Source organism: Eptatretus burgeri, chromosome 2 (genome assembly GCF_056783735.1).
Source record: "Eptatretus burgeri isolate ZD-2024b chromosome 2, Ebu_testis_v1, whole genome shotgun sequence".
In the NCBI taxonomy this organism is placed as follows: domain Eukaryota; kingdom Metazoa; phylum Chordata; class Myxini; order Myxiniformes; family Myxinidae; genus Eptatretus; species Eptatretus burgeri.
Genome location: NC_140962.1, coordinates 142,014,783 through 142,038,921, shown reverse-complemented (window position 1 = coordinate 142,038,921; position 24,139 = coordinate 142,014,783). Strand labels below are relative to the sequence as shown.

The 24,139-nt window shown below is 44.1% G+C and overlaps 1 protein-coding gene across 2 annotated transcripts; it reads left to right on the top strand.

Moving 5' to 3' along the window:
- The first annotated feature begins 105 nt into the window (after nucleotides 1–105).
- Nucleotides 106–23,078, top strand: LOC147033368 (uncharacterized). Of its 2 annotated transcripts, XM_085854606.1 has the most exons (7): nucleotides 106–388; nucleotides 2,522–2,591; nucleotides 2,951–3,233; nucleotides 6,264–6,473; nucleotides 6,629–6,889; nucleotides 15,579–15,658; nucleotides 21,019–23,078. In XM_085854606.1, the coding sequence occupies exons 2-7, from the start codon at nucleotides 2,529–2,531 to the stop codon at nucleotides 21,043–21,045; spliced, it is 924 nt and encodes a 307-aa protein (XP_085710732.1). In that variant the 5' UTR covers nucleotides 106–388; nucleotides 2,522–2,528; the 3' UTR covers nucleotides 21,046–23,078. The 2 variants fall into 2 exon arrangements, with proteins under 2 accessions (XP_085710732.1, XP_085710722.1); XM_085854596.1 differs by lacking the exon at nucleotides 21,019–23,078 and having other exon boundaries at nucleotides 15,579–18,489.
- The last annotated feature ends 1,061 nt before the right edge of the window (nucleotides 23,079–24,139 follow it).

Below are 24,139 nucleotides of genomic sequence, written 5' to 3'. Positions count from 1 at the left end.
GAGATCGTCTTATGTATTTCCTTTGTGGAATTATGCATTTAATCGTAAAAATCACTCAGAATAAAGATCGTGGGCGGAAGTGAACGTCCAAATGTCAATAAACGAGTCCGGTTCGTACACACAGTTCAATGAAAAAAAGCGAACACGAAACCTTTCTCACAGCATTTACAACCACTAAGCTTCAGTAAATGAAGGCAGGACGATCGTTCCAAAGGGTAATTACACGGAATCCTTGCAACAACAACAACAACTTTATGCCTCGGTTGCCTAGCAACGGAAAGCAAACGGAGGAACCTGCGTTGCCGAGCAACGGGAAGCGCACGGAGCCAGTCGTTTGTGACGCGAATTGACGGACAATCGTCGAGGAGAGAAGTCGCCTGTCTTGATGGTGAATATATTTATATATATTTTTTTCTTCACTCTTTACCTCATGTAACAGCTTTGCACGAAGGAGTTGATGGATGGTTACTGGTTAGTAGGTTTGACCGTTTGTGATGGCCACACTCGACCTCCAACATCTCAGCATATCCTAATTATCTTTCCGTAATACCTCCCCGTGCGTTCGACGTCACAGAAAAGAAGACAGTGGACATGACAAATTACGTGAATCACCGTCCTATTTGTATAAAAAAACTAACCAACCCCACGTCCCACCGAGCGGGAAGCCTGGTGTTGGCTTGGGGTCCGAGGGTCCTGAGTTCGATCCCCATAGGATGCTGAATTAACACACCTGGGGGTTGATTCATCCTGTCATCCTTCCGAGGTCGGCAAAATGAGTACCGGTGTACTCGTAATGGGGGTGCTGCATCATGGGGCAGAGCCACGCCCTTAACCAATGATGCAACCAGCAGGCAAAAAGGCTGCACACGATGGGAGCCTAGGGGGTGCGACACGATGGGAGCCTAGGGGGTGCGACACGATGGGAGCCTAGGGGGTGCGACACGATGGGAGCCGAGGGGGTGCGACACGATGGGAGCCGAGGGGGTGCGACACGATGGGAGCCTAGGGGGTGCGACACGATGGGAGCCTAGGGGTGCGACACGATGGGAGCCGAGGGGGTGCGACACGATGGGAGCTTCGGGGGTGCGACACGATGGGAGCCTAGGGGGTGCGACACGATGGGAGCCGAGGGGGTGCGACACGATGGGAGCCGAGGGGGTGCGACACGATGGGAGCCGAGGGGGTGCGACACGATGGGAGCCTAGGGGGTGCGACACGATGGGAGCCAAGGGGGTGCGACACGATGGGAGCCGAGGGGGTGCGACACGATGGGAGCCGAGGGGGTGCGACACGATGGCTTGCAAAGGACACTGTGGGATATTTAACGTGCACCAACTAATGTGAGCAGACAGGGCGCCCCATTTGATCTTCATTCGAGGGACGACACGAACACACTCACACACCTATATATCGGTGCCTCTCCCTGCCTGCGACACAATAAGGTGACAGTTTATGGCGAGGCCGAGAATCAAATACAGATAAGACAACTCACAGATGAATGTGTGTTCCTCTCGGCCACCCTGCCATCCTGGTGCGTACGCGTAAACACACACACACACACACACACACACACACACACATACACATCCACACACACATATACACACACACTCACACACACATACACACCTACATACACACACACATGGTTTTTGTATACATAGTCAAAGCTCATTGGCAAAATGTGAGGCAGGGGAGCCAGCCTAGAGGGGAGAGCAGTACTCCATCAAGATGCGGACAAAGACCTTTTTGGTGGATAGGACTTCAGGTGTGCCAAGGAAGGACTTTGTACAATGGAGGATGCCCCGTTGGCGACCGGCTCTCAAGGCCAACGTAGAAATGTGGTTTTCCCAAGAAAGATCATGGCTGATAGTGAAAGACACAATTGCAAGTATTTAACCAGTTTGTGATTTTGTCAAGGTCTGAAGAGAGAGGAGAGAGAGAGAGGAGAGAGACAGAGACAGAGACAGAGACAGAGACAGAGACAGAGACAGAGACAGAGACAGAGACAGAGACAGAGACAGAGACAGAGAGAGAGAGAGAGAGAGAGAGAGAGAGAGAGAGAGAGAGAGAGAGAGAGAGAGAGAGAGAGAGAGAGAGAGAGAGAGAGAGAGAACCAGCTTTGATTGTGATCCCAGTGTTTCAGGGGTATCGGATGTGCCAGCACGAGCTGGTGGACATCAAAGATCCCACGGTGTCATTCCTGAATAGTAGGCGAGCCATCACTGACAATCTGAAGAAATTACATATTTCTGTGAGAGCCAACAGGGCGGCACTGCATCAGCGGCGCAGCCACACTCCGAGCAATGATGCAACCAGCAGTCAACGTGCTCCATACGAAAGAAAAAATAAAATTTCATTTTGACTTTGCATCATTCAATGATCGCCTCATCCTGCAATAATAGCTTTCCTAACCTTGATTATAAACTTGTAGAAAAAAAAAAACACTAGTGAAAGACCATTGGATCAATGAACAAGGAGTTATTTTTTCTAATTATTGTTCAATACTTTTTTTTCCCAGTAAAACGATGGGTTGGAGAAACTTATTTAAAAAGAAAGTGAAGAGAAATAACGCACATGCAGACAATGAGGTAAGAAAATTGTTTTTGTGCTTTTGTTTTAAACAATCATAACTTTGAAATCTTCATGAAATGACACCCTGGTAATGGTCATTCTGTTCACCTCGAAAAGATGGGAACTGGGAACTGTTTCCACCACTTTTAAGTTCCTTATAAATTTTTATGAAAACGAACTAAAATCGAATGACTACTGATCATTATTCCGATGGAAAAATGGCGAGCAACGTGATGTAAAGTCATCGCTCGAAAGAGTTACACGTTTTTTGGAAAATGTTCTTTTAACGTTGCTTTAGATTTGAATGAACAGTTTCTGGTGGAGTATCAGATTCCTGTGTACTCACCCTCGTTTCGATACATGCACATTTTACCAGCTCAAGGATCACAAAAACAAGACGGGAAGAAAACAGTCCATTTTGAATTTCTTCCTTTTAAAACGATGCAAAAAGGAGCTCAAACAATCGGCGGATCCACCACAAACAGTGGGTCCACCACAATCAGCGGATCTACCGCAATCAGCGGATCCACCGCAAACGGCGGATCCACCACAATCAGCGGATCCACCACAATCAGCGGATCCACCACAATCAGAAGATACACGGCAATCAGAGGATCCACCACAATCAGAAGATACACAGCAATCAAGGCAATCCAAAGGTATGAGAATTATCGGTTTCTGCACCCATTTCCCGTTATGTTCTACTTTTAAAGCTTTTTTCATTCATTTAAACGAACTTCCCTTCTTCCTTCCTATCTCTTCCCTTTTATAACGGGTGAGGTCCGACGGCACCAAGCTTCTGCCCTGCCTTGACCACAATATTCCTCCACCTCCCTCTGTCTTCGGCCAATTGTCTCCACTCTCCAAACACCCCGAACTTACTGATGTCCCTCATCACACAATCCTCCCATCTCAACCGTGGTCGACCTCTTTTCCTCAGACATTGCTCCCTCGACCTATCCGCTGTGTTTGCCATTCTCTCTCCCCCTCATACGCACCAAGTGTCCAGCCCATCTCAGCCGGAATTTCACCAATCTCCCCCATCAAGCTCATCTGCACACCAATCTCCTCCCTCAGTTCATCCATCCTCCTTTTATGCACCCGCTTCACTCCCATAATCCTCGTGACCCAGTTGTTCTCGCAAACCTGCAGCCTCTGTTGTTGTCTCTCTGTCAGTGTCACCGTCTCGAGACCGTAAAGGTGTGGCGGCAGGACACACGACATCAGAACCTTCCCTTTCAATTTCCTTGATATATTTTTTGTCTGCCATTACTCCATACACCCTCCTTCAAACGTTTGCACCCACCTGAATCCTCCGCCGCACCTCTGATTTTGGTCACTGTTCCTTCCAGATATTGAAACGTATTTCCCTGCCCGATCTCCTTCCCCTTAAACCTGATATTCATTTTCTTTTCTCTGCTGCCCGACCCACATCACCTCAGTCTTCCCCATATTCATCTTCAGCCCGTACTTCCCAAATTTCCTTATCATTTCTTTTTTCTGCAAAACTTTTGTCCATCAGTTCAAAAATATCTTCATTTCATACTCACTTTATTTCTTGTCAATATGTCAACCAATCCCAGGGTCATTGCCCCTTTTCCTTATATTGTATCATATTGGAAAATGCATGGAAAAGGTGGTGGGGGAGGGAGGGGTCTCTTAGGTCTTGTATAAATGTAAAAATAGTGTTTAGTTTTTCTCTTTAACTATGAGGTTTTAGGGCATCAAATCCTCATATAAATATGCCTTCACTCAACTATCGATTAGTCTGTCACATGTTTGTACCATAAGCACAGGTTTTCTGCCCACCCCCACCCCCCAAGCACCTTATTATGATTATAGCTACCCTTCCTTTTTTCACTCCTCTCCCACCTCCCCTTAACTACCACACTGCATGAGCCTGGTCCCAGCCATTGCACCAGGATCAGAGGGATGAGGTTTTTTTGTTAATATTTTTTGTTACTGCCGATCAAAAATCTTCTTCTTCAGAACCACCAGTCAGTTTGTTACCAAATTTGGGTTACAACATTAGGACAGAGTCCTCATGTTGAATTGCGGAAGCTACGCCGATCACATGATTTGAAGTATGTCAAAATGGTGGACTTTGTAAAAAATTTTGGAAAAAAAAAAAAATCGCACAAATTCCTTCAAAACAATTTTCTTCTCCAACCTCTCCAATTAGAATGTTACCATATTTGGGTGACAACATTAGGACAGGGTCCTGATATTAAATTGTGGAGGCCATGTCGATCATGTGGCCGGAAGTGTGTCAAAATGGTGGTCACGTAAATTCCTTCAAAAAACTTCTTCTGCAGATCCACCAATCGGAATGCTCCAAAATTTGGGTCACAGCATTCCGCCAGGGCCAAGATCAGCTACAGGTCCAGTGGGCCTTTAAAAAAACAAAAAAATTTCATTAAATATTGGCTGTGTATAAATTAGCAAGTAGAGATGCTTTCTTACGCCGACACTACAACAGAAGAGAACACAGAAGCACCAGCATGAGTAAATAAATCCAAGTGGAAATAAAATACAAGGAAGAAACCCTCATGCAGTAATATTGCTTCACTCAAGTCAATGGGATTAAAAATCCCACAAACAACAGTATGTTCATTGGAAGTTTGAGGCGCTCAGTCTTTTTACCTCCGCCACCGAATGTAAACAGAGGCTATGTTTTCACCCCTGTCTGTTTGTCTGTTAACAGGATATCTCAAAAAGTTATGGACGGATTCGGACGAACTATGGTGGACAAGTTGGGAGTGTGACAAGGTTTTGGTGAAGATCTGGATGCTGGAATTTTTTAAGTGATTTTTCACCATTGAGTGATGGAGCCAAAAACGATATACAATACAGTATTGCACGATATCTCAAAAAGTTATGAACGGATTTGGACAAAACTTGGTTGATAGGTTGGGTGTGTGACAAGGACGAATTTCCTACTTTTTGCTGAAGATCTGGATGCACATCCGAGAATTGTTTTCACGTAATGCTTCACCGTTGAGAGATAGGGACAAAAACGACATGCAGAGTATAACATGAATTTTCAGAAAGGTTTGGATGGATTATGACAAAACTTGATGGATGATTGGGGTACTTGAAAAGAACAAGCCCATTCGATTTTGGTGAAGGTGGAGATGCAGATCTGGCCTATCAGCGGGATACAAAACATAAACTGTTCCGCCTGGCAGAGGAATGCGTTCCACCCAGCGGCGTTCTCGTTAACTCAGCCCTCGAAGGTGGACGGAGGTTATTTCATCATGTAATACCAATTAATATTTATTCTCAACAGAACAAAATGTATTTGTTAAGTATTGTATCAACAAATGATGTGGTTGCCCTCTCTGATGGTGCACAGCTGATGATCCTGATGGTCATTGAAGCAGGCATTTCAATAAGCTGAAGGAATTAATTCTTCAGCTCTCTGGAATTATCGGTTAAGTTTGGCAAGTAATCTCTTTTCCATTGGTGATAAATCCACTTTCCTGAAATTGTAATAAATGAAATATATCTATCTCTCCGATTAGAATGTGCTATTCAAACTGATAACCAATCTTTGCCAACTCATTTTCATGCTCTGAGTTTGTGCAATAGGTTTTCTAAGCTTACAGCTTTATTTCCATAAACACACTGAAATAAAAAATGTACTTGTGTAGCATATATTCTTATGACATTTCTTCTCTCAACAACAGGAAAACCGAATGATTCTAAAATTTGCGAAAGGATCGCAAAGGTTCTTGGAATCGCTGCTGGAGTTGGAGTCACCTTGTTAGTGGCACCCGTACTTGGACCGGTCCCGGCAATTGCAATTGGAGTGCCTGTTGGGATTGTAATTGCAAAAGGGACAGAAGTAATGCTGAAAAAACTGGCTTCCATCAAAAGAAAAGCAGCTTCGAAAGGAGGTACACGCAAGCGACGCACGAGTTTCACAACTATTCAAAAGTTTGCAAACCGAGCTCTCGTTCATTACAATTCAGTACCTTCTCAAGTCTAAATATACAAATGATAACAATGATGATAAATCTCCTCACAAAAGCGTTTTTCCACACTGCAACAGGAACAACGGCTGATTCTCCATTCTACGTTGTTATGGAAACGACAACTGGAGTGGTTTTTGGACTGGCATTTGGAATGGTGCTACTCACTATATTTGGGGTCGTCCCTGTATTTGGAGTGACAATTTCAGCTGCATTTGGAGTATATATTGGAGTTAGATTTGGAAACTTCATGAAAATTGCAACTGCGACGTGGAAAAATAACCATTTATGGAAAAAGTACTCCAAGGAACAACAACTTGCACAAGGAGTTGCAACAGGAGGTATGTGAGAATTTATTTCAGTATAGAATGGTTGATACATTTAAGTTTTGCCTGGTGTTGGCTTAATGGTTAGGGTGGTGGGCCTGGGACCCTCGGATCTTGAGTTGAAATCCCACTCCGCTGTTGAATTAAGACCAGGTGGGGTTGACTTCCTGTCATCCTTCCAAGGTCGGCAAAATGAGTACCAGCTTGCTGGTATCCTGTGTCAGAGTGGTGACCTGTCCAGGATTGTGCCCAATCGCCAAGGAGACTGCCAAAGCAGCACCAACGCTCTGCACAGAGGATGGTCCCAATCTCCTCCTCTCCTCCATTTAAGTTGACATTGAGCAGTTTGGTGTTTTCTCATTTTCCTATTTTTCTCAGCACCAGGCTTCCAAACAATGCTCTTTCCATGTGTGAATGCTTGCCAACCAGAGCCATTCACCACCATTATTCTCCAGTCTCGAAGAAGCACAACATGACCGGTCCCTGCTCACTGGTTCTTTGTGATCCACACTTACCTGACCTCACCTGGTTCCAGTTGTGGGGGACCATGAAAGCATAATGCCTTACCCTCTCTATCCACTATTTAGGACAGTGTTGTTACCCTGGCAATGCCACACAGACAACTTACTGTTCACCACAGATATTGAATACAGGGTTTATCGTCCTGTTTGGACGTTGGTAGACTTCAGATGTCAGGATGGCATGGACACCCCATATGTTTAATACAACACGAATCCTCAACATAAATGGACAAAGATACAAAGTAATAAACCTCTAAAGTACCTCCCGATTATCTGCGGAGGATTTCACATTCAACAACACTCATGAACCTCTGACAGCACCGCAGAGATACAAAATTGACAGATCCAAAACAGCCCATTTGTAATTCTTCTTTTTCTTCTGTTCAGACGGCCTAACTCAAAATTGGTTAAAACATGAATCTACTAGGTTTTAAAGTGGGAAGGTCAATGACGACACAAAATTTTCACAACTTCCACAAAGTCAGCATAGCTACAACCTAATTACATGTAGGACAAGGAAGGCCCAGAAGGGGCGGGTGGGACAACACCGATCAATCATCCTGGTGGGGGAAGGCCTACGGTGACACAATTGGTCCAAGGGTGCGGTTAACGAAGGAATCTTATTGCTGCCCATTATATAATAGTATGACTCTTTAATGCAAACCGTTTTCATGCTTAATCGACAAGATATTTCAGTCCAATTAAAATAAAATGATCCAGCATGTAAATACACGTTTTAAAGGATTGTGCAGAAACAAGTGGAAATAATAATTAAAACATTTTTAAATGTTAAATGATGGAGTTTTGGTGAAGATCCGGATCCGGATCCGACGACTGGAATTTTTGAATGATTCTTCACCATTGAGAGAGAGGGCAACAATGATATATAGCACGATATCTCAAAAAGTTATGGACGGATTCCACAGAAACTTGGTGGGCAGGTTGGCTGTGTTACAAGGACCAATTGATTCAGATTTGGTGTAGATCTAAATCTATATCCAGAGAAGAGTTTTTCAATTTTTTAAGTGATTCTTCACCATTGAGAGATGGGGCCAAATACAATATCTATCTATCTATACATACACATATATATATATATATATATATATATATATATATATATATATATATAATGATTATTCGAAAATTTATTGGGCCCAATATGTTCTACTGGATCAGGCATTGCGTGGCGGATGTATGCGCTCCACCGAACGCCCCTTTAGTTTAGTGTGATTTCTCCTGTGGAGATTTTTTGGAGAGTCGTTCGATGTTTGGACAGTGTGCTGTCATTTTCATTTTCAAGCAGGACTTCAAACTCGCCTCGTTCAAGTGATTTCTCATTGTGCTTTTTATGAAATTCATACTTGAAAACACGTGCTCGCACAGGTAAGTCGATCCGAAGATGGACAGAATGCCAAATTAATATCTCTTCATGTTACTGTGGGTTTGTGGTGAAGAATTCCAAACTTCAAACACAATTTGGTCTTGTGTTTTTGAAGATCATGCATTTCAGTCCATCTGAGTTGAAGTGTCAGGGTCGATCTCTGCCTTTCTAGATTTTCGAGTTTGGTCACTAAGCCTCTGAATTTAGAACTCCACATGTCCTTGTCCTGCAAATTGGCTTGTTCAAGTTCTAGTTCTGCTTGGTCTATTCCTGTAAATGCTGAAAAGTTGAGTGTAGAAGTGTCTGCTTCAAAGGGTTTCAACACAAATGATAAAGTTGCCTTTTCCTTTCTGAATTCCTGAAATGGCCATGTGAAGGCTTCTTGCATTTCCAGTATCACATTTTTTAGGTTCTCAGTGTCAAGTTCATAGTTTGTCTCCTGTTTGAATTGTTTCAGTGATGGGAAATGAGCCAGCAAACCTATCTCCATGTCCCTCACAAACAATGCTTGTTTTCAATCAAATGCTAGCATCTTTCATCCCCTCTTCCTGTCCAGGCTGGAGTTCCTCAAGACAGTGTTCTGGGCCCTGTTCTTTTTCTGGATTTTATCAATGATCTCTCCGACTCTGGAAAATCCTCTATATCTCTTTGCTGATGACTCCACCCTCTGCCGTACCATCGGTCATGCCTCAGACCGGCAAGCAGCAACTTCTTCGGTCACTGCTGATCTGGATAAAATCACAAACTGGTCCAACACGAGGAACACGTCTTTCAATCCGGACAAATCTCACACTCTCACTATGTCTCTCCGAAAGGACCGTTTAGAAAACCCCCCCATCCACTTTCTCAACAATCCTCTGGAAGAAGTCCTTTCTTTCAAGCTTCTGGGTCTCACTATCTGCCATGACCTTTCCTGGGAAAGCCACATTTCAAACCTCGCCTCCAAAGCCAGTCACCGACTGGGAATCTTCCGTCGTGCAAAGTCCTTCCTCAGCCCACCTGAGCTCCTGACCACTTACAAAGCTTTCGTCTGCAGCCTGATGGAGTACTGCTCTCCCCTCTGGGATGGTGCTCCTGTCTCCCACCTTTCTCTGCTTCACCCTTTGGAAACCAAGGCATTTCGGATCACTGGCATCTCCCGCAATGAGGCTGAGTCTTTGGGCCTCTCACTCTCTCACCGCAGGCTGGTCGGTGGTCTTTCTGTCTTCTACCGTCTCCTCTCCAACCTCGCCCCCCCTGCTCTCTCTGTGATTTGTCCCCACCACATTTTCGCAGGGCACTCAAGGTCTGCCAACAACCCCCTTCTGGTAAAACTACCAAAATCACAAATCACTGCTCATCTTCAATCTTTCATTCCTCTTTTGTCCTGCCTTTGGAATAAACTCCCTCACTCTATTCAATCCCATTCTTCCCTCCAGGCCTTCAAAACAGCTGTTCACCACCACCTCTTATCATCCCCCATCCAAATCCTCGATCTTTTCTACCCCCGATAATCCACCCAAGCCGACCTCCTTCAAATTCCCTGCTTTCCTTCCTGAAAGTCCCTGTAATGTCCATCTTGTATTCCTCATGTTCCCCACCCCATCCCTCTCTCTTCCACAGATCTCCTAATGTCTCTGTTCCCCACTTGTTTTGTCCTTCCCACTCCCTCGCCTCTTGTCTCATGCCCCCCTTGCTGCGCGTTGTGTGTTAGCTCTCACACGAGCCTCAACAAGGTATACAAATTTTTTTTTTAATCTCTTCTACAGGCAAGTGAGCTGTGTTTCCCTTTCCTTGCAGCTTTCTGTTAAGGCCACTGAAAAGTGAGGTGATGTCCACCATGAAGTGAAATCTCTACACACACACACACACACACACACACACACACACACACACACACACACACACACACACACACACACCCACACACACACACACACACACACACACACACACACACACACACACACACACACACACACACACACACTGTTTCTTGGACGTGACGATCTCATTCCGAATCCCTCTTGAACATCCCTCATAACTCGCAAGTGAAGCCTCCAAGTTAAAATCAAAAATAATTGCCAAAACAAGATAATAAGCCAAAATTCACCATTTTAACTCCTATTTTAACAAATGTAAATACAATGATGCAGTGCACGTGTCGTTTCGTCAAAGATGGCGGACAGCAAACGTGGTGACGTCACATGCACGTGCGTCCTCCATTGAAGGGGGAGTTATCAAAACAACATCTCATTTGTTATTTACATACAAGTCGTTCATGACGGGATTTTCGCTTTCCTGCCCAGTGAGGATCAGGGTGTCGCTAACTTTTTTAAGAGGGGGTGGGGGGTTCGAATGGTAAACTGAGGCTGCGAAACAGGTTGAAGCAATAACATTGCTGACAAGATGGCGAAAATAACCACCTAATGGGAGAGCAGGCTGTGCGTGGAGCACAAGGTGTAAATCTTGCTCACAAAATTTGTCGGTAATCGGAAGTATTTTACCGTTTATCACTGCCAAAGTTCTCAATTATTATTTTATCCTTTCACGACGCTCACAAAGATTTTTCTGAAAATTAATTTGTAATGAGAAAAGGAGGATTTTATCGATCAGGTTTGGGAGTCACACTTGAGTCTTTGAAGAGCCGTAGGTTGCCAACACCCGTCCTAGGGTGTGGGTCCGAGGGTGTGGGGACAGGGGTTAAAAGAGAAATTTTTCCCCCAATTCAGAATTTGATATCAAGTCATTTCTCATGGAATGAAAGAGTGAAGGTGAACACTGATTCTTGATGTTGGTGGTTTTACCACAAGGGTGTTGGTACCAGAGGGGAGACCTTGAGCGCCCTGCGGAAATATGGGGGGGGGGGGCATATCTCTGACAGGGTGAGGCTAGGGAGGAGATGGAAGAAGACAGAGTAGTTGTACTCTCTACATGAGTTGTTGCACTTATATGGTGAAAATTTTGTTGCAATCGGACACGCAGTTGCAGAGAAAAGAGAAAATCATCATGGAACGGACGTACAGACATACAGACGTGCGGATGGATGGACAACCCAAAAACAATGCCAACACCGATTTTGTCAACAGACAGAAAAATAATGGTGTGTACATTTGTCAATTTTTCACAAAACCAAATGTGCCATTTGAGAGGTTATGTACATACATGCCTGTGACATAGTTATGTTTTTGGGGTAAGAGGCATTAGTTAGAAATTAAAGTGTCAGAAACATTTGTTTCTTGGAGTAACAAGCAATCCAAATTATGTGTTTTTGTAAAATGCAAAACGATGCAGGGATGTGATGTCAAAAGTGTGTAAACAAGGTTTGGACGGTCACAATCACAACTCGAAGGGGGGCTTGTAGCATGGTATTGTGTACACTGTGGTCCTAAATGAGGAGAAAGCTTAGAAATTGAACCCAGTTTTAATGTTATATAATGCCCAAGTGTTTGTGCTTTCAGAAAATGTATACTTTGCTTTGGGTCCGATGGATATAGTTGCTTACAAAGCATGTTTTTTTATCCAAACAGGCTATTTTTTCCATTTTTATCGCTCATTTTTTAGAAATGGGTTGCATGTATGATTGTATCTTCTTCTTCTTTCGGCTGCTCCCGTTTGGGATCGCCACAGCGGATCATCCGTATGATCCGCATCGTGATTTGGCACATGTTTTACGCCGGATGCCCTTCCTGACGCAACCCTGGTCGCCTCTTACGACACAGGGATATGGTACACCTATTTTAACCGGGGTATACACCGGCCCAGTACACTGGTACTCATTTCGCCGACCTCGGAAGGATGACAGGCTGAGTCAACCCCCTGGTGTATTAATTCAGTGACCCAACGGGGCTTGAACTCAGGACCTTTTGGATCCCAAACCGCTGCCCGAACCACTGCGCCAACACCAGGCTTCCATGTATGATTGTATATGTTGTCCAAAATGGTTGAAAATGCATTTTTTGTTCGATATATATCATTATACATAGGAATAGAACAATTACTCGATACAGTACATTTCTTATGACCTTCTGCATATCTTGGCACCTTCAAATGTGCAAAATCTCAGATTTTGCAAAATTTCCCCCAGTCATAGTGAAGCTTACAAAATCTTATTCCAGAAATTTGAAATGCATTTGATAGAACATCTTAAATAGCAATTTACTTCTGCATAAAGTGATGATTTAAAATGGCAAGTTTCAACATGGATCATTACTACAGACCAGTTTTTAGGTTCACTTCCATGATTGGGTCAAAAATGTTAGGAAGTACATAACAAATTGCATTTACCAAGCTGCAACAAAATTACTGGTCGCTATAAGCTTCATTTTATAACCATAGAATAAGTTTACCAAGATGGCCCTATGATATAAAAATCAATACCAAAGGCCAGTTTGTGTTCAGTATACAGAACATCAAAGGTCGTTCGGAAGTACGTAACGTTTTAAAGAAATCTGCACTTTTAATCCTAAGATGTTAGTTTGGTTCATCACAGCATGTATTTCTCTCGTTAAGTTTATGTGCATATATATTTATGACCCTCTCTCTTCTACAGATCTCCTAATGTCTCTGTTCCCCACTCGCTCTCCTCTTGTCTCATGCTCCCCTTGCTGTGCGTTGTGTGTTAGTTCTCACACGAGCCTCGACAAGGTATACAAATTATATTTTCTGATACAAGGAACTTTGACCCTGTCAGAGCAATAGAAAGAGGAAGAATTAAGCTCTGCCCAAATATATCCTGAATCCCCATGATGTTGGCTAACAAATGATATACAAAACTTAATCATACAATGACTTTCATTTCTTGGTCCCCCGTGTCCTAAATGTGGACATAATACCTTGCTACAAGCCAGGGCACTCAGAAGAGCGCATACCTCTGCCACATAATGCCTGATCCACGAGAACATATCGGGCCCAATACATTTTTTGAAATATCATGCAAAACAGTACAATATCATTTTTGGCCCTATCTCTCAATGGTGAAGAATCCCCAAAAATATTCCAGTAGTCTGATCCAGATCTTCACCAAAACCGAAGCAATTTATCATGGTCACAAACCCAACCTGTCCACCAAGCTTCATGCGAATCCGTCCACAACATTTTGAGATATTGTGCCAAATATCATTTTTATCCCTATCTCTCAATGGTGAAGAATCATTAAAAAAAATTGGAGTAGTTGGATCCGTATCTGGATCTTTACCAAAATCTCATCAGTTCGTCTTTGTCACACACCGAACCTGTCCACAAAATTTCATCTGGATCCATGCACAACTTTTTAAGATATCCTGCACACAGACAGACAGACATACAGACAGAGACAGACAGACAAACAGACACACACAGGGGTGAAAATATAACCTCCTTCCACCTTCGGTGGTGGAGGTAAATATGGGTAAGCTGACTCTATGTACTGCAAGTGGACATCCCTACCCTGGCCTAATGTGACCAAAATTTGGTAACATTCTGACTGGTGTGTCTGGAGAAGAAGATTTTTTGTAGGAATTTACATGACTGCCATTTTTACACACTTACGGTCACGTAATCAGCAAGGCCTCCACAATTAAACATCCTGACCCCAATTTGGGAGCATTTGGACTAGTGGGTTTTGAGAAGAAAATTTTTGAAGAAATTTACGAAGTCAGCCATTTTGACCTACTTTAAGTCTCGTGACCAGAACGAGCTTTGCAATCCCCATGACCAGTCAACGTTGCTGCAAATTTTCGTTCAGCAACGTTCCGTTGCAGGTGCGGAACGTTGCTGCAAGTTTTCAGCCAGATCGGCCCAGCGGCTTGGCCGGAGAAGTTGAAATAGGAGGACGGATGGAGCGTGATGACAATACCTTCTCTGGAATTTATATTCCAGAGAAGCTAAACATCGTTACATCTTTCATGAGTCCCCCAATGTTGATTGCACATACAAAGTTTCATTTAAAAACGTTTTAAAATGTGCCAGTAATTGTATTTTTGGGGATTTGATATTTTGACTCTGCCCTGGGGTGGAACCAAAATTCTACTACTCTTGCATCTTCGTGCCATGTAGTGATTATGACTAAGAAGTTTGTTGAATTTCTGCACAACCGTTTCGGAGATAACATGATGGACGGACAGACGGAGTCGATTGCAATATCTCCCCACTTTTTTCAAAAAGCGTGGGGATAAATACGACATTGTGGGGGCAGAAGGGTGGTGGAAAGAGGGGAAACTGAAAGTTGGGTGGTTTTATCAGTCTTGATTTAAATCTGATTCTGATACAAGGAATAATGAGTTATGTACTCTCCGTTAACACTGCTTCTTGTCGGTGTATTTTGACTGTTTGCCTCATTGAATTTGTCTTTAGGAATGGCATAATCTTGCACATGTACACTTCTAATTTACAGGACTCTGGCTATCAACGATTACTATTTTATTACCATGAAACAATGATTCTAATCACCTTTCATCATTCAAAGCTCAACTGGATAAAGTTTTATAAGCTTGTGCAATTTCACATGAACAGTAACAGACAAAACCTTGGGTGCATTTGCTATTACAGGAGTACATTCCTTTGTGAATACAATGATGTGTTGACCCTTTAGGTATTGGCTACAAAGATTCGGTAATTTGTGAGTAGGTATTTGAATCTGGCCATGATCAGTATTTTTATGTAAATATTTGTAGTTGCAACCAATGTGGTAAATGTGCTTTTCTAACAATGGAAATTCATTTTCACTTTTAGACTTTTCTGATGAAGATTTAAAGTCTAAAATCGAAATACAACACAAGAAAAAAATTTGAATTACATTGTTTTGTTTTTTTTCTAAGAACTTTGTTTTTTTTTTTGGCAGATGAAAATCCAGAAGATGTGACTAATGAGTTGTGGGAGGAACCGAACGAAGAAGTGGGGGAGGAGGAAGAGGAAGTGGAGGTGTGGGAAATGAGCAAAGAAAAACAGGATGAGAGTAAAGAAGAGGACTATGGAATGGAGGAGAAGAGCAAAGAGGAAGAGGAGTGTGTAGGAGAGGAGATGCAGGAGTGTGGAAGGGAGGCTATGCAGGAGGATGGTGGAGGGGAGGCTATGCAGGTGGAGGGGGAAATGTTTTCATGAAAATGAAGGAAATGACAATTTCCAAAGTCTTTGTTTTGGTCGTGTTACTCACATGAGGAACGCAGAAAAATCTTATCATATGTCAAATAAAAATTATTAGTAAGGTTTAATCAAGCATACTGGGCGAAGTGGCGTGCGCCTGCAATCGGCTCCTCGGAGGCCTGGGTTGGAGGATCGCTTGAGGACGGGAGCTCTGCGCTGGGCCACGCTATGAGAGGGTGTAGGGCAGCCCGGAATCATGGCGAAACCCAATCCTTATCCCTGTGTCCTAAGAGGCGACCAGGGTTGCGTCAGGAAGGGCATCCGGCGTAAAACCTGTGCCAAATCAGTATGCAGATCATAACGGATGATCCGCTGTGGCGACCCCTAACGGGAGTAGCCGAAAGACAAACAACAGTAAGGTTTAATCAAGCCTGTACGCACCTCTCCAGAAAAAAAAGTTACGTAATTTTGAAACGGTCCCATATTGAGGTTTTAACCAATCCGTGACCGTGTGATGAATCAGCTTGTTCTGATATAACTGACAAATCAACTGTTTTAAGAGTGCTTTCAATGTGTGTTCGTCAATCGCCCATTACCAGATTTCTAAAGCCAATTCTCTCACGCTTAATGGTGAAGTCCCGTACCTCGAATGACCGCGTACAGGTTTTGTGTCGCAGGTTGTGACCACAGTGCGGTCATTCTTGTTTTTTATACATCATCGAGACTTGTGGAAGGGCTAGTACACTGAACGGATCAGGATATAACAGCAAGAACAGGATGCAAAACACATATGATTGGGTAGACAAGATGGATACAGAAGGAAACTCCAAGGAGGGAAAACTGGAAATTTGGAAGGAGGAGAGATAGCTGTCTTGAAGACCTGGAGGGAAGAATGAGATTGAAGAGGATGTGGAAGTCGATTTCACAGGTGGAAAAAAAAGGGGAACAAATGAGTGGAGGTGAGAAGTGATGCTGGATTTAAGTAGTTTCACCAGTAGGGAGTTGATGGTGGACTGTGTGAGCCCTGCAGAAACCTGGGGGAAGAGGGTGGGGGGGGAGGTGTAAAGCATGGAAAGACCAGAGGGTGCAAGACCATAAAGGAGGCGGGAGAAGACAGAGATCACCGGCCTGTCTGTGATGGAAAAGTGATAGGCCCATAAACTCAGCTTCAATGTGGGAGATTCCGATAATGTTGAAGGACTTGGTTTCCGTGACATCAAACTGAGCAAGATGTGAAGCAATGGAGCCACCCAGAGGGGAAAGCAGTGCTCCATCAAGCTGCGGACGAATGCCTTGTCGGTGGATAGGAGTTGAGGTATGCCAAGGAAGGACTTTGTGCGATGGAGGATGCCCCGTTGGCGACCGGCTTTGAAGGCCAACTTTAAAAAGTGGTTTGCCCAAGAAAGATCGTGGCTGATAGTGAGACCCAGGAGTTTGAATGGCTGAACTTCCCCAAGAGGATTGTGAAAAAAGTACATGGGGGTGGGGGGGGGCGTTGCCAGATGGCCTTTTCAGAGAGAGATGTTGAGAGTGTGAGATTGGTCAGAATTGAAAGACATATTCCAATTGTTTGGGCAGCATGTGATTTTGTTAATGTTTGAAGAGAGGGAAGAGGCTGATGCCGACCTATCGGAAGGATGATGGATGTCATGGCAAAGAGTGCAGTCACAAGGAAAGAGATAAAGAGGATTTTTCAGAAAGCTAGAGAGATTACTGATGAAGATCAGGAATGTAACTGGGCCAAAAACACTGCCTTGGGGCACTCCAGCCTTGACAGGAAGAGGAGATAAAAGGATTCCGTTGAGTGTTACATGTTGGCTATGAGAGTAGAGGAAGTCGGTAATCCAAGAGTGGAGTTGGCCTTGGATTCCATCGGCAGACAGTTTGCAGAGCAAGGCAGGATGCCGGACTATATCAAAAGCTTGAGATATGTCCACAGAGACTGACCTGATCCCGTGTCTGATGTTGAAGGCCCCCTGCATTGTTGGGAGAGTTGAAGCAGCATGTCCAAGGTGGAGTGTCCTTGTCTGAAACCAAAGTGGTGATCAGAGATGAGGTTGTTGGAGAAAAGAAAGGATTCCATATCATCTGTGATGATAGATTCCATGACCTTGCTGATGATTGGAAGTAAGATAATAGGCCTGTAGTTGAGGGGATCTGTTTTTGAACCTTTTTACCTCTGCCAACAAAGGGGATGGAGGTTAGGTTTTCTCCCCTGTCTGTTTGTTTGTCTGTGAACAGGATATCTCAGAAAGTTGTGGACGGATTCGGGCGAAATTTGGTGGAGAGGTTGGGTGTGTAACAAGGACGAATCAATTCGATTATGGTGAAGATCCGAAACCAGATCCGGATACGAGAATTTTTTTAATTATGAAAGCGATTCTTCACAATTTAGAGATTTGGCCGAAAACGATACAGAGCACAACATATCAAAAACTTATGGATGGATTATCACAAAACTTGGTGGGCAATTGACGAAAATAATGAAAGCATTTATTCACTTTATGGTGAAAGCTTTATTGTTCATCCAAGCCCATCCCTCGGAGCACTGCAGTTCGAGTAGAGAGTGGTAGGCTCTTGACAGAGGAGTCTGAAGTGAAGGCCCGCTGGGCCGGTTACTTTGAGCGGTTGTACCAGGCTGATCCCCCAGCTGTCGAGTTGGACGTCAAGGGTGTTACAATCCCTGTTGCTGACCCTCGAATCAACTGTGGTCCACCATCGCTTGTGGAAACACGGGCTGCGGTGAACCAGTTGAAACGGGGCAAAGCTCCAGGGATCTGTGGCATCCATGCTGAACTTCTCAAGGCTGGTGGAAATGCTGCTCTCGTGTCGTTGCATGCAGTTTTGTGCTCTGCCTGGAACACAGGCATCATCCCAACTGACTGGAAAAGGGGCCTTGTTGTCCCTCTCTGGAAAGGGAAGGGTGATCGCCAAGACTGCAACAACTACCGAGGGGTGACGCTGCTCTCAGTGCCGGGCAAGGTCTTTGCTCGGATAATTCTTGATAGGGTTCGCCACCATCTGCTTGAGCACCAGCGTCCAGAGCAGTCAGGCTTTACACCAAAGAGGTCAATGATTGACCGTATCCTTGCACTTCGTGTCCTCACCGAACGCAGACGAGAGTTTCGGCAGGGGCTGCTTGCAGCCTATGTTGATCTCTGTAAAGCGTTCGATTCAGTGAATCGGGATGTCCTCTGGAGGATTCTTGGTCTTCGTGGGGTGCCACCGAAACTGATCGATCTGATGTCTGAACTCTACTCTGGTACTGAGAGTGCTGTGAAGTGTGGTGGTACCATCTCTGACTTATTTCCAGTTGTTACTGGAGTTCGTCAGGGATGTGTACTTGCCCCCACACTTTTCAGCACTTGTATGGACTGGATTTTTGGGAGGATGTCGGAGAGATCAAGTTGCGGTGCATCGTTTGGCAATGTCAAGATCTCGGACCTTGATTTTGCAGATGATGCAGTCATCTTTGCGGAGACTTTAGACATCCTCTTGGGGGCCCTCGAGGTGCTGCATGAGGAGTCGGAGCCGTTGGGATTACGGATTTCTTGGGTCAAAACTAAGATCCAGGCTTTCGGTGACATCTTGGATGCAGCTGTCCTGTCTGTGTCTGTTTGTGGTGAGGATGTTGAGGTCGTGGAGAGATTCACTTACCTTGGCAGTGATATTCATGTCTCCGCAGGTTGTGAGCCGGAGGTCAATAGACGTCTGGGTTGGGCCTGGGGAGTCATGGATTCACTGGATCATGGGGTGTGGCGCTGCCGGTACCTGTGCGGGAGGACGAAAGTCCGAGTCTTCAGGTCCTTGGTACTTCCAGTCTTGCTCTATGGGTGCGAGACTTGGACTTTGACCAAGGATCTGACACAGAGACTTAATTCCTTTGGTACCAGGTCTCTTCGGAGAATCCTTGGCTATCGCTGGTCGGATTTTGTGTCCAACGAGCGGTTGCTGAGAGAGACTCGGATGAGATTTGTTACCTGCATAGTCCGTGAGCGTCAGCTGCGGCTGTATGGACATGTGGCTCGTTTTCCTGACGCTGATCCTGCTCACCAGATTCTCTCAGCGAGGGAGTCTCATGAGTGGAGGAGGCCAGTGGGCCGACCACGTGCCTCATGGTTGCAGCAGGTTGACCATCATCTCAAGGAGATGGGGATGGGCCTGGCATCTGCCTGGAGGATGGCCAGACGGAGGCCCCTGGAGTACCGGCGGAAAGTGGACGCAGCGACGCGCTGTTCTGGCACATGCTCCCATACCTGACCTGACCTTTATTACCATTTTAGCATCTTTATTGTGTTGTGTCCATTTATATCATTGCAGCCTCGTTAGAGGCCTAACTAGTCGAGGCGGCTCTGGTCCTCTAGACTGGGTGGGATATGCTAATCATAGAATTCCTCAAGGACATCGGGTTTCCTCCAAATTTCATTCAGAATCGTGTTAAACAACATTACCGACTGTTTAGAGAGGTCACCATACGTTGGCCGGAATTTACTGAAGAGTTTGAAGGTACAATAATTTTTACTTCTAGTAGGTATGTCCCACAAAACACCATAATAAGCTATCTATACAACGAGCATTTGTCCAAGGCAGAAATCGCCCTGGGGGATGGGGGCAAATGAAGTCGCCACAACCTCCGTCGTATGACTTAGTCCCCCGAGAAATTAGGTTGAGATTGGATAAGTAACGATCGAATGCATCATGGTCAGACTGACAGACACCAAATTGCATATTTTAGTGCAATGTGCAGACTAAAGGAAAGACGATGGTTTGTGCTGAGAATCAGTTAGAAACCAAAATAGCTTTGATCAGGTGATGATCCCCAAGCTTCACAATTTGAATTTTAAACTTTGCAAGCACTGATGAAGAGCCAACAATCATGAATGTAGATCTTGCTAAGCACAAGTGGATGAAACTTCAGAAACATTAACTTTTGAATTTCGGCCAAATACAAATTCAGTGCTGAAGAAAACAGCACATCAAGTTTCATGGAACGATTTATCTTGTTGTCATCCAAGTAAATAATGAAAATTGACATTTACATTTCATAAAATTACAGCAAGCAGGAGTCGTCGTAGTTGTAATATTATTAGAAGTGGTTAGTATCTTAACGATCAACTGTAGTAATCCTGTGTCAACCATTATCTCAAATACGTGTCCACATCTTTGTTTTCTCCTGTTTCAAAAACAATTTGTGCAAGAACTTCGGATGTGGAGGAGCTAAATGATGGAGATGGGGAGATCATTGACTGAGAGCAAGTCGACACAACAAGCAGCTCGTTGGACGGATGAACAACGCAAGTGAAGCCAGAAGGTAGAAGGGTTATGAGGAATCAAAGTGGGTTGTGTTTGCAGCGATAATAAAAAGATAGTGATAAAACTTTTCTGCCACCTCGAAGTGCTTGAGGAAAAAGTGAAATTTGAATAATTCTGGGAGTCCATTCTTCAGGCAGGAGAGAAGGGCAACAAAATCTTCGTCTTGGTGCAGGAGACAACCAGCCAATTCCCAGTGCTGGTTTGTCACTTCGTTCCATCAGTGTAAAGTGTAATAAAGTCACGTTGTATCAATAGGAAACAATTTTTTATATATGGCTTTAAAGGGTTTCGACAACATTTTAGAATGCATACATTTAATTCGTTATCATTGAGAGATAAGCCCAAAAACTATATATATACATTACTGGTCAAAAGTTTCAGAACACCCCCATTTTTCCAGTTTTTACTGAAATTTAAGCAGTTTAATGTTTCAATGTACTCTGAAATTAAAGCATAGAACAAATAAACCATTGCAGCTAAAAAAAGAAATCATGGAATCGTTTTGTTGAACAAAATTTAATCTAAATTTTTGACTCATCAAAGTAGCCACCTTTTGCAGATGTAACAGCTGAACAGAGTCGTGGTATTCTTTCTTCAATGGAAATCAAATATTGTTCGGAAAGTTCTTCCCAACACTGTTGCAGAAGTTCCCACAAATGTGTTGCACTTGTGCATTGCTTTGCTTTCACCCTTCTGTCCAGTTCATCCCAAACCAGCTCGATGGGGTTTAAGTTTGGAGACTGTGCTGGCCATTCTATGATTTGAAGCCTACTGTCTTGTTCTTTTCTTCTGAGGCAGTTCTGACATAGCCTGGAGGTGTGTTTTGGTCGTAATCTTGCTGTAGGATGAACCCCTGACCAACTAGGCATAGACCAGAGGTTATTGCATGGCGCTGAAAAATGCTGTGGTGGCCCTTTTGGATCAGGGTGCCAGTCACTCTGCAAGTTGCAGACTCTGGATCCAACAAAAGAACCCCCAGATCATCACGCTTCCTCCTCCATGTTTGACAGTTGGTGTCACACACTGAGGAACCATCTTTTCACCCACTCGACGGCATACAAAAACCCTGTGTGATGAACCAAAGATTTTAAATTTTGCTTCATCGGTCCATCAGACCTTCTTCCGGTTTTCAGTAGTCCACTGGCGGTGCTTCATGGCCCAGGCAAGCCTCTTTTTCTTATTTTGCCATCTTAGCAATGGCTTTCTTACTGCCAATCGACCTGTCAAACCTGCAGCTCGGAGTCTTCTCTTCACAGTTGAAACGGAGACTTCCTTACTTCGACCAGTGTTAAGCTGTGCTTAAAGCTGCTATCCTGTGAGCCGCCTATCACGCAAGCTGTTGACTCTCAGAAACTTGTCTTCTGATTGTGTTGTGGCTTTGGGTCTGCCAGACTCCTGTCAGAGTTTCCTCCAGTTTCCAAGTGCCTTTTGATGGTGTAGGAAACTGCACTCACTGACACCTTGGCTTCTTTGCAATTTCTCGAAAGGAAAGACCTACACTTTTAAGGCTTATAATGGTCTGTCTGTCTTCCTTTGTTAATTGTCTTTTTCTCACCATTATGAGAGGAATATACTACTTCCTTCAGTGCAATATTGTCCAAATAATGCTTCAGAGGGTGCAGCACCACAGTCTGTTCTAACACTGCTGTTATACAGACAGAGGGTTTGTAACTAAAAATCAACAAAAGTTGGGACACCTGTAGGAATTGTTTGCATCAACTTTCAAGGCTTCATTTACTTCCATTGCTGAAGAACAGCTGCAGTTGCCAACCCATTACTTGTTCCCTGAAAAGGGCCTTTTTTAACAACTGAAATTTACATTATTTTTCAGTTTTTGGTAACCTAAACTTTTTTTTTAAACCTCTGGCAGTTTACCGCTTAGCCTTGTGCTATTTCAGGTTATTCACTGGACTTGAACTGCTTAAATTTCAGTAAAAACTGGAAAAATGGGGGTGTTCCAAAACTTTTGACCAGTAGTTTATATATATATATATATATATATATATATATATATATATATATATATATATATTTATATATATATATATATATATATATATATATATATATATATATATATATATATATATATATATATATATATATTGTTGCGGATTCGCGCCCGCCGGCGTGCAAACGGCCACGTAACTCGAATCGCGGCACGTCGCCCACCGGACGGACAATCCCGTCGTGACCCTCTCGGACTAACGCCGGGAACTAGTCACGGGTGGGCCTTTCGGACTCACCACGATCGTGCCAATCGGCCCCCCGCGTGGGATAGGGTTGCTCGCCAAATTCGACCTACCTAAGTACCCACACGGAGGGTAGACCGGGCGATCGCACCTCGCCGCAGGTCGACTTCGGACACGGGCCACTTTAAGCGACCCGTTCCGTACTATCGGGATAACCGAGCGGTGTTATCGCAGAGATGCCAACTTTTGGAAATCAGAATTCGGGAGGATTTGCAACCGACAACAAATAATGTGCGCGAAGCGCACATCTCGAGCGCGGAGCGCTCGAACCTTGCGGCGGGGTCCAGGGCCCGCCTTAGGGCCCTGGAAGCTCTGGGGTTCTAGACGCTCTCTAGTGCCATCTGAGCCCTATTTTGGAGCATTTAACATGTTAAGAATTCCCACTTTTTGAACAAAAAAAGGGGAAAATTGTGCACTTTTTAATGTTACATGTATGTTAATATTAGTAAGTTAGGGGACAATCAAAGATTAACAAAAAGCACAAAAGAAGCAATATTTTTCTTACCTTACTGGCTGGTACTACTGCTGCTTGCTTTTTCCATGGCAGCTTTGCTGAGTGACAGCTGTATGGCTCTTTTAGCCCTTCTGATTATGTCTTTGCTGTATTCTCTCTGGTAGCAAGGGGTGCTATGAGCTAGTTTTTCAATTAAGAGAGCTTCCAGGGTTTTGACACTCAAATTGGGACGAAATTCAGTATGATTCTTCCGTACAAGACTGAGTGCCCGCTCACATGATGCGTTCGAATGAGGAATGA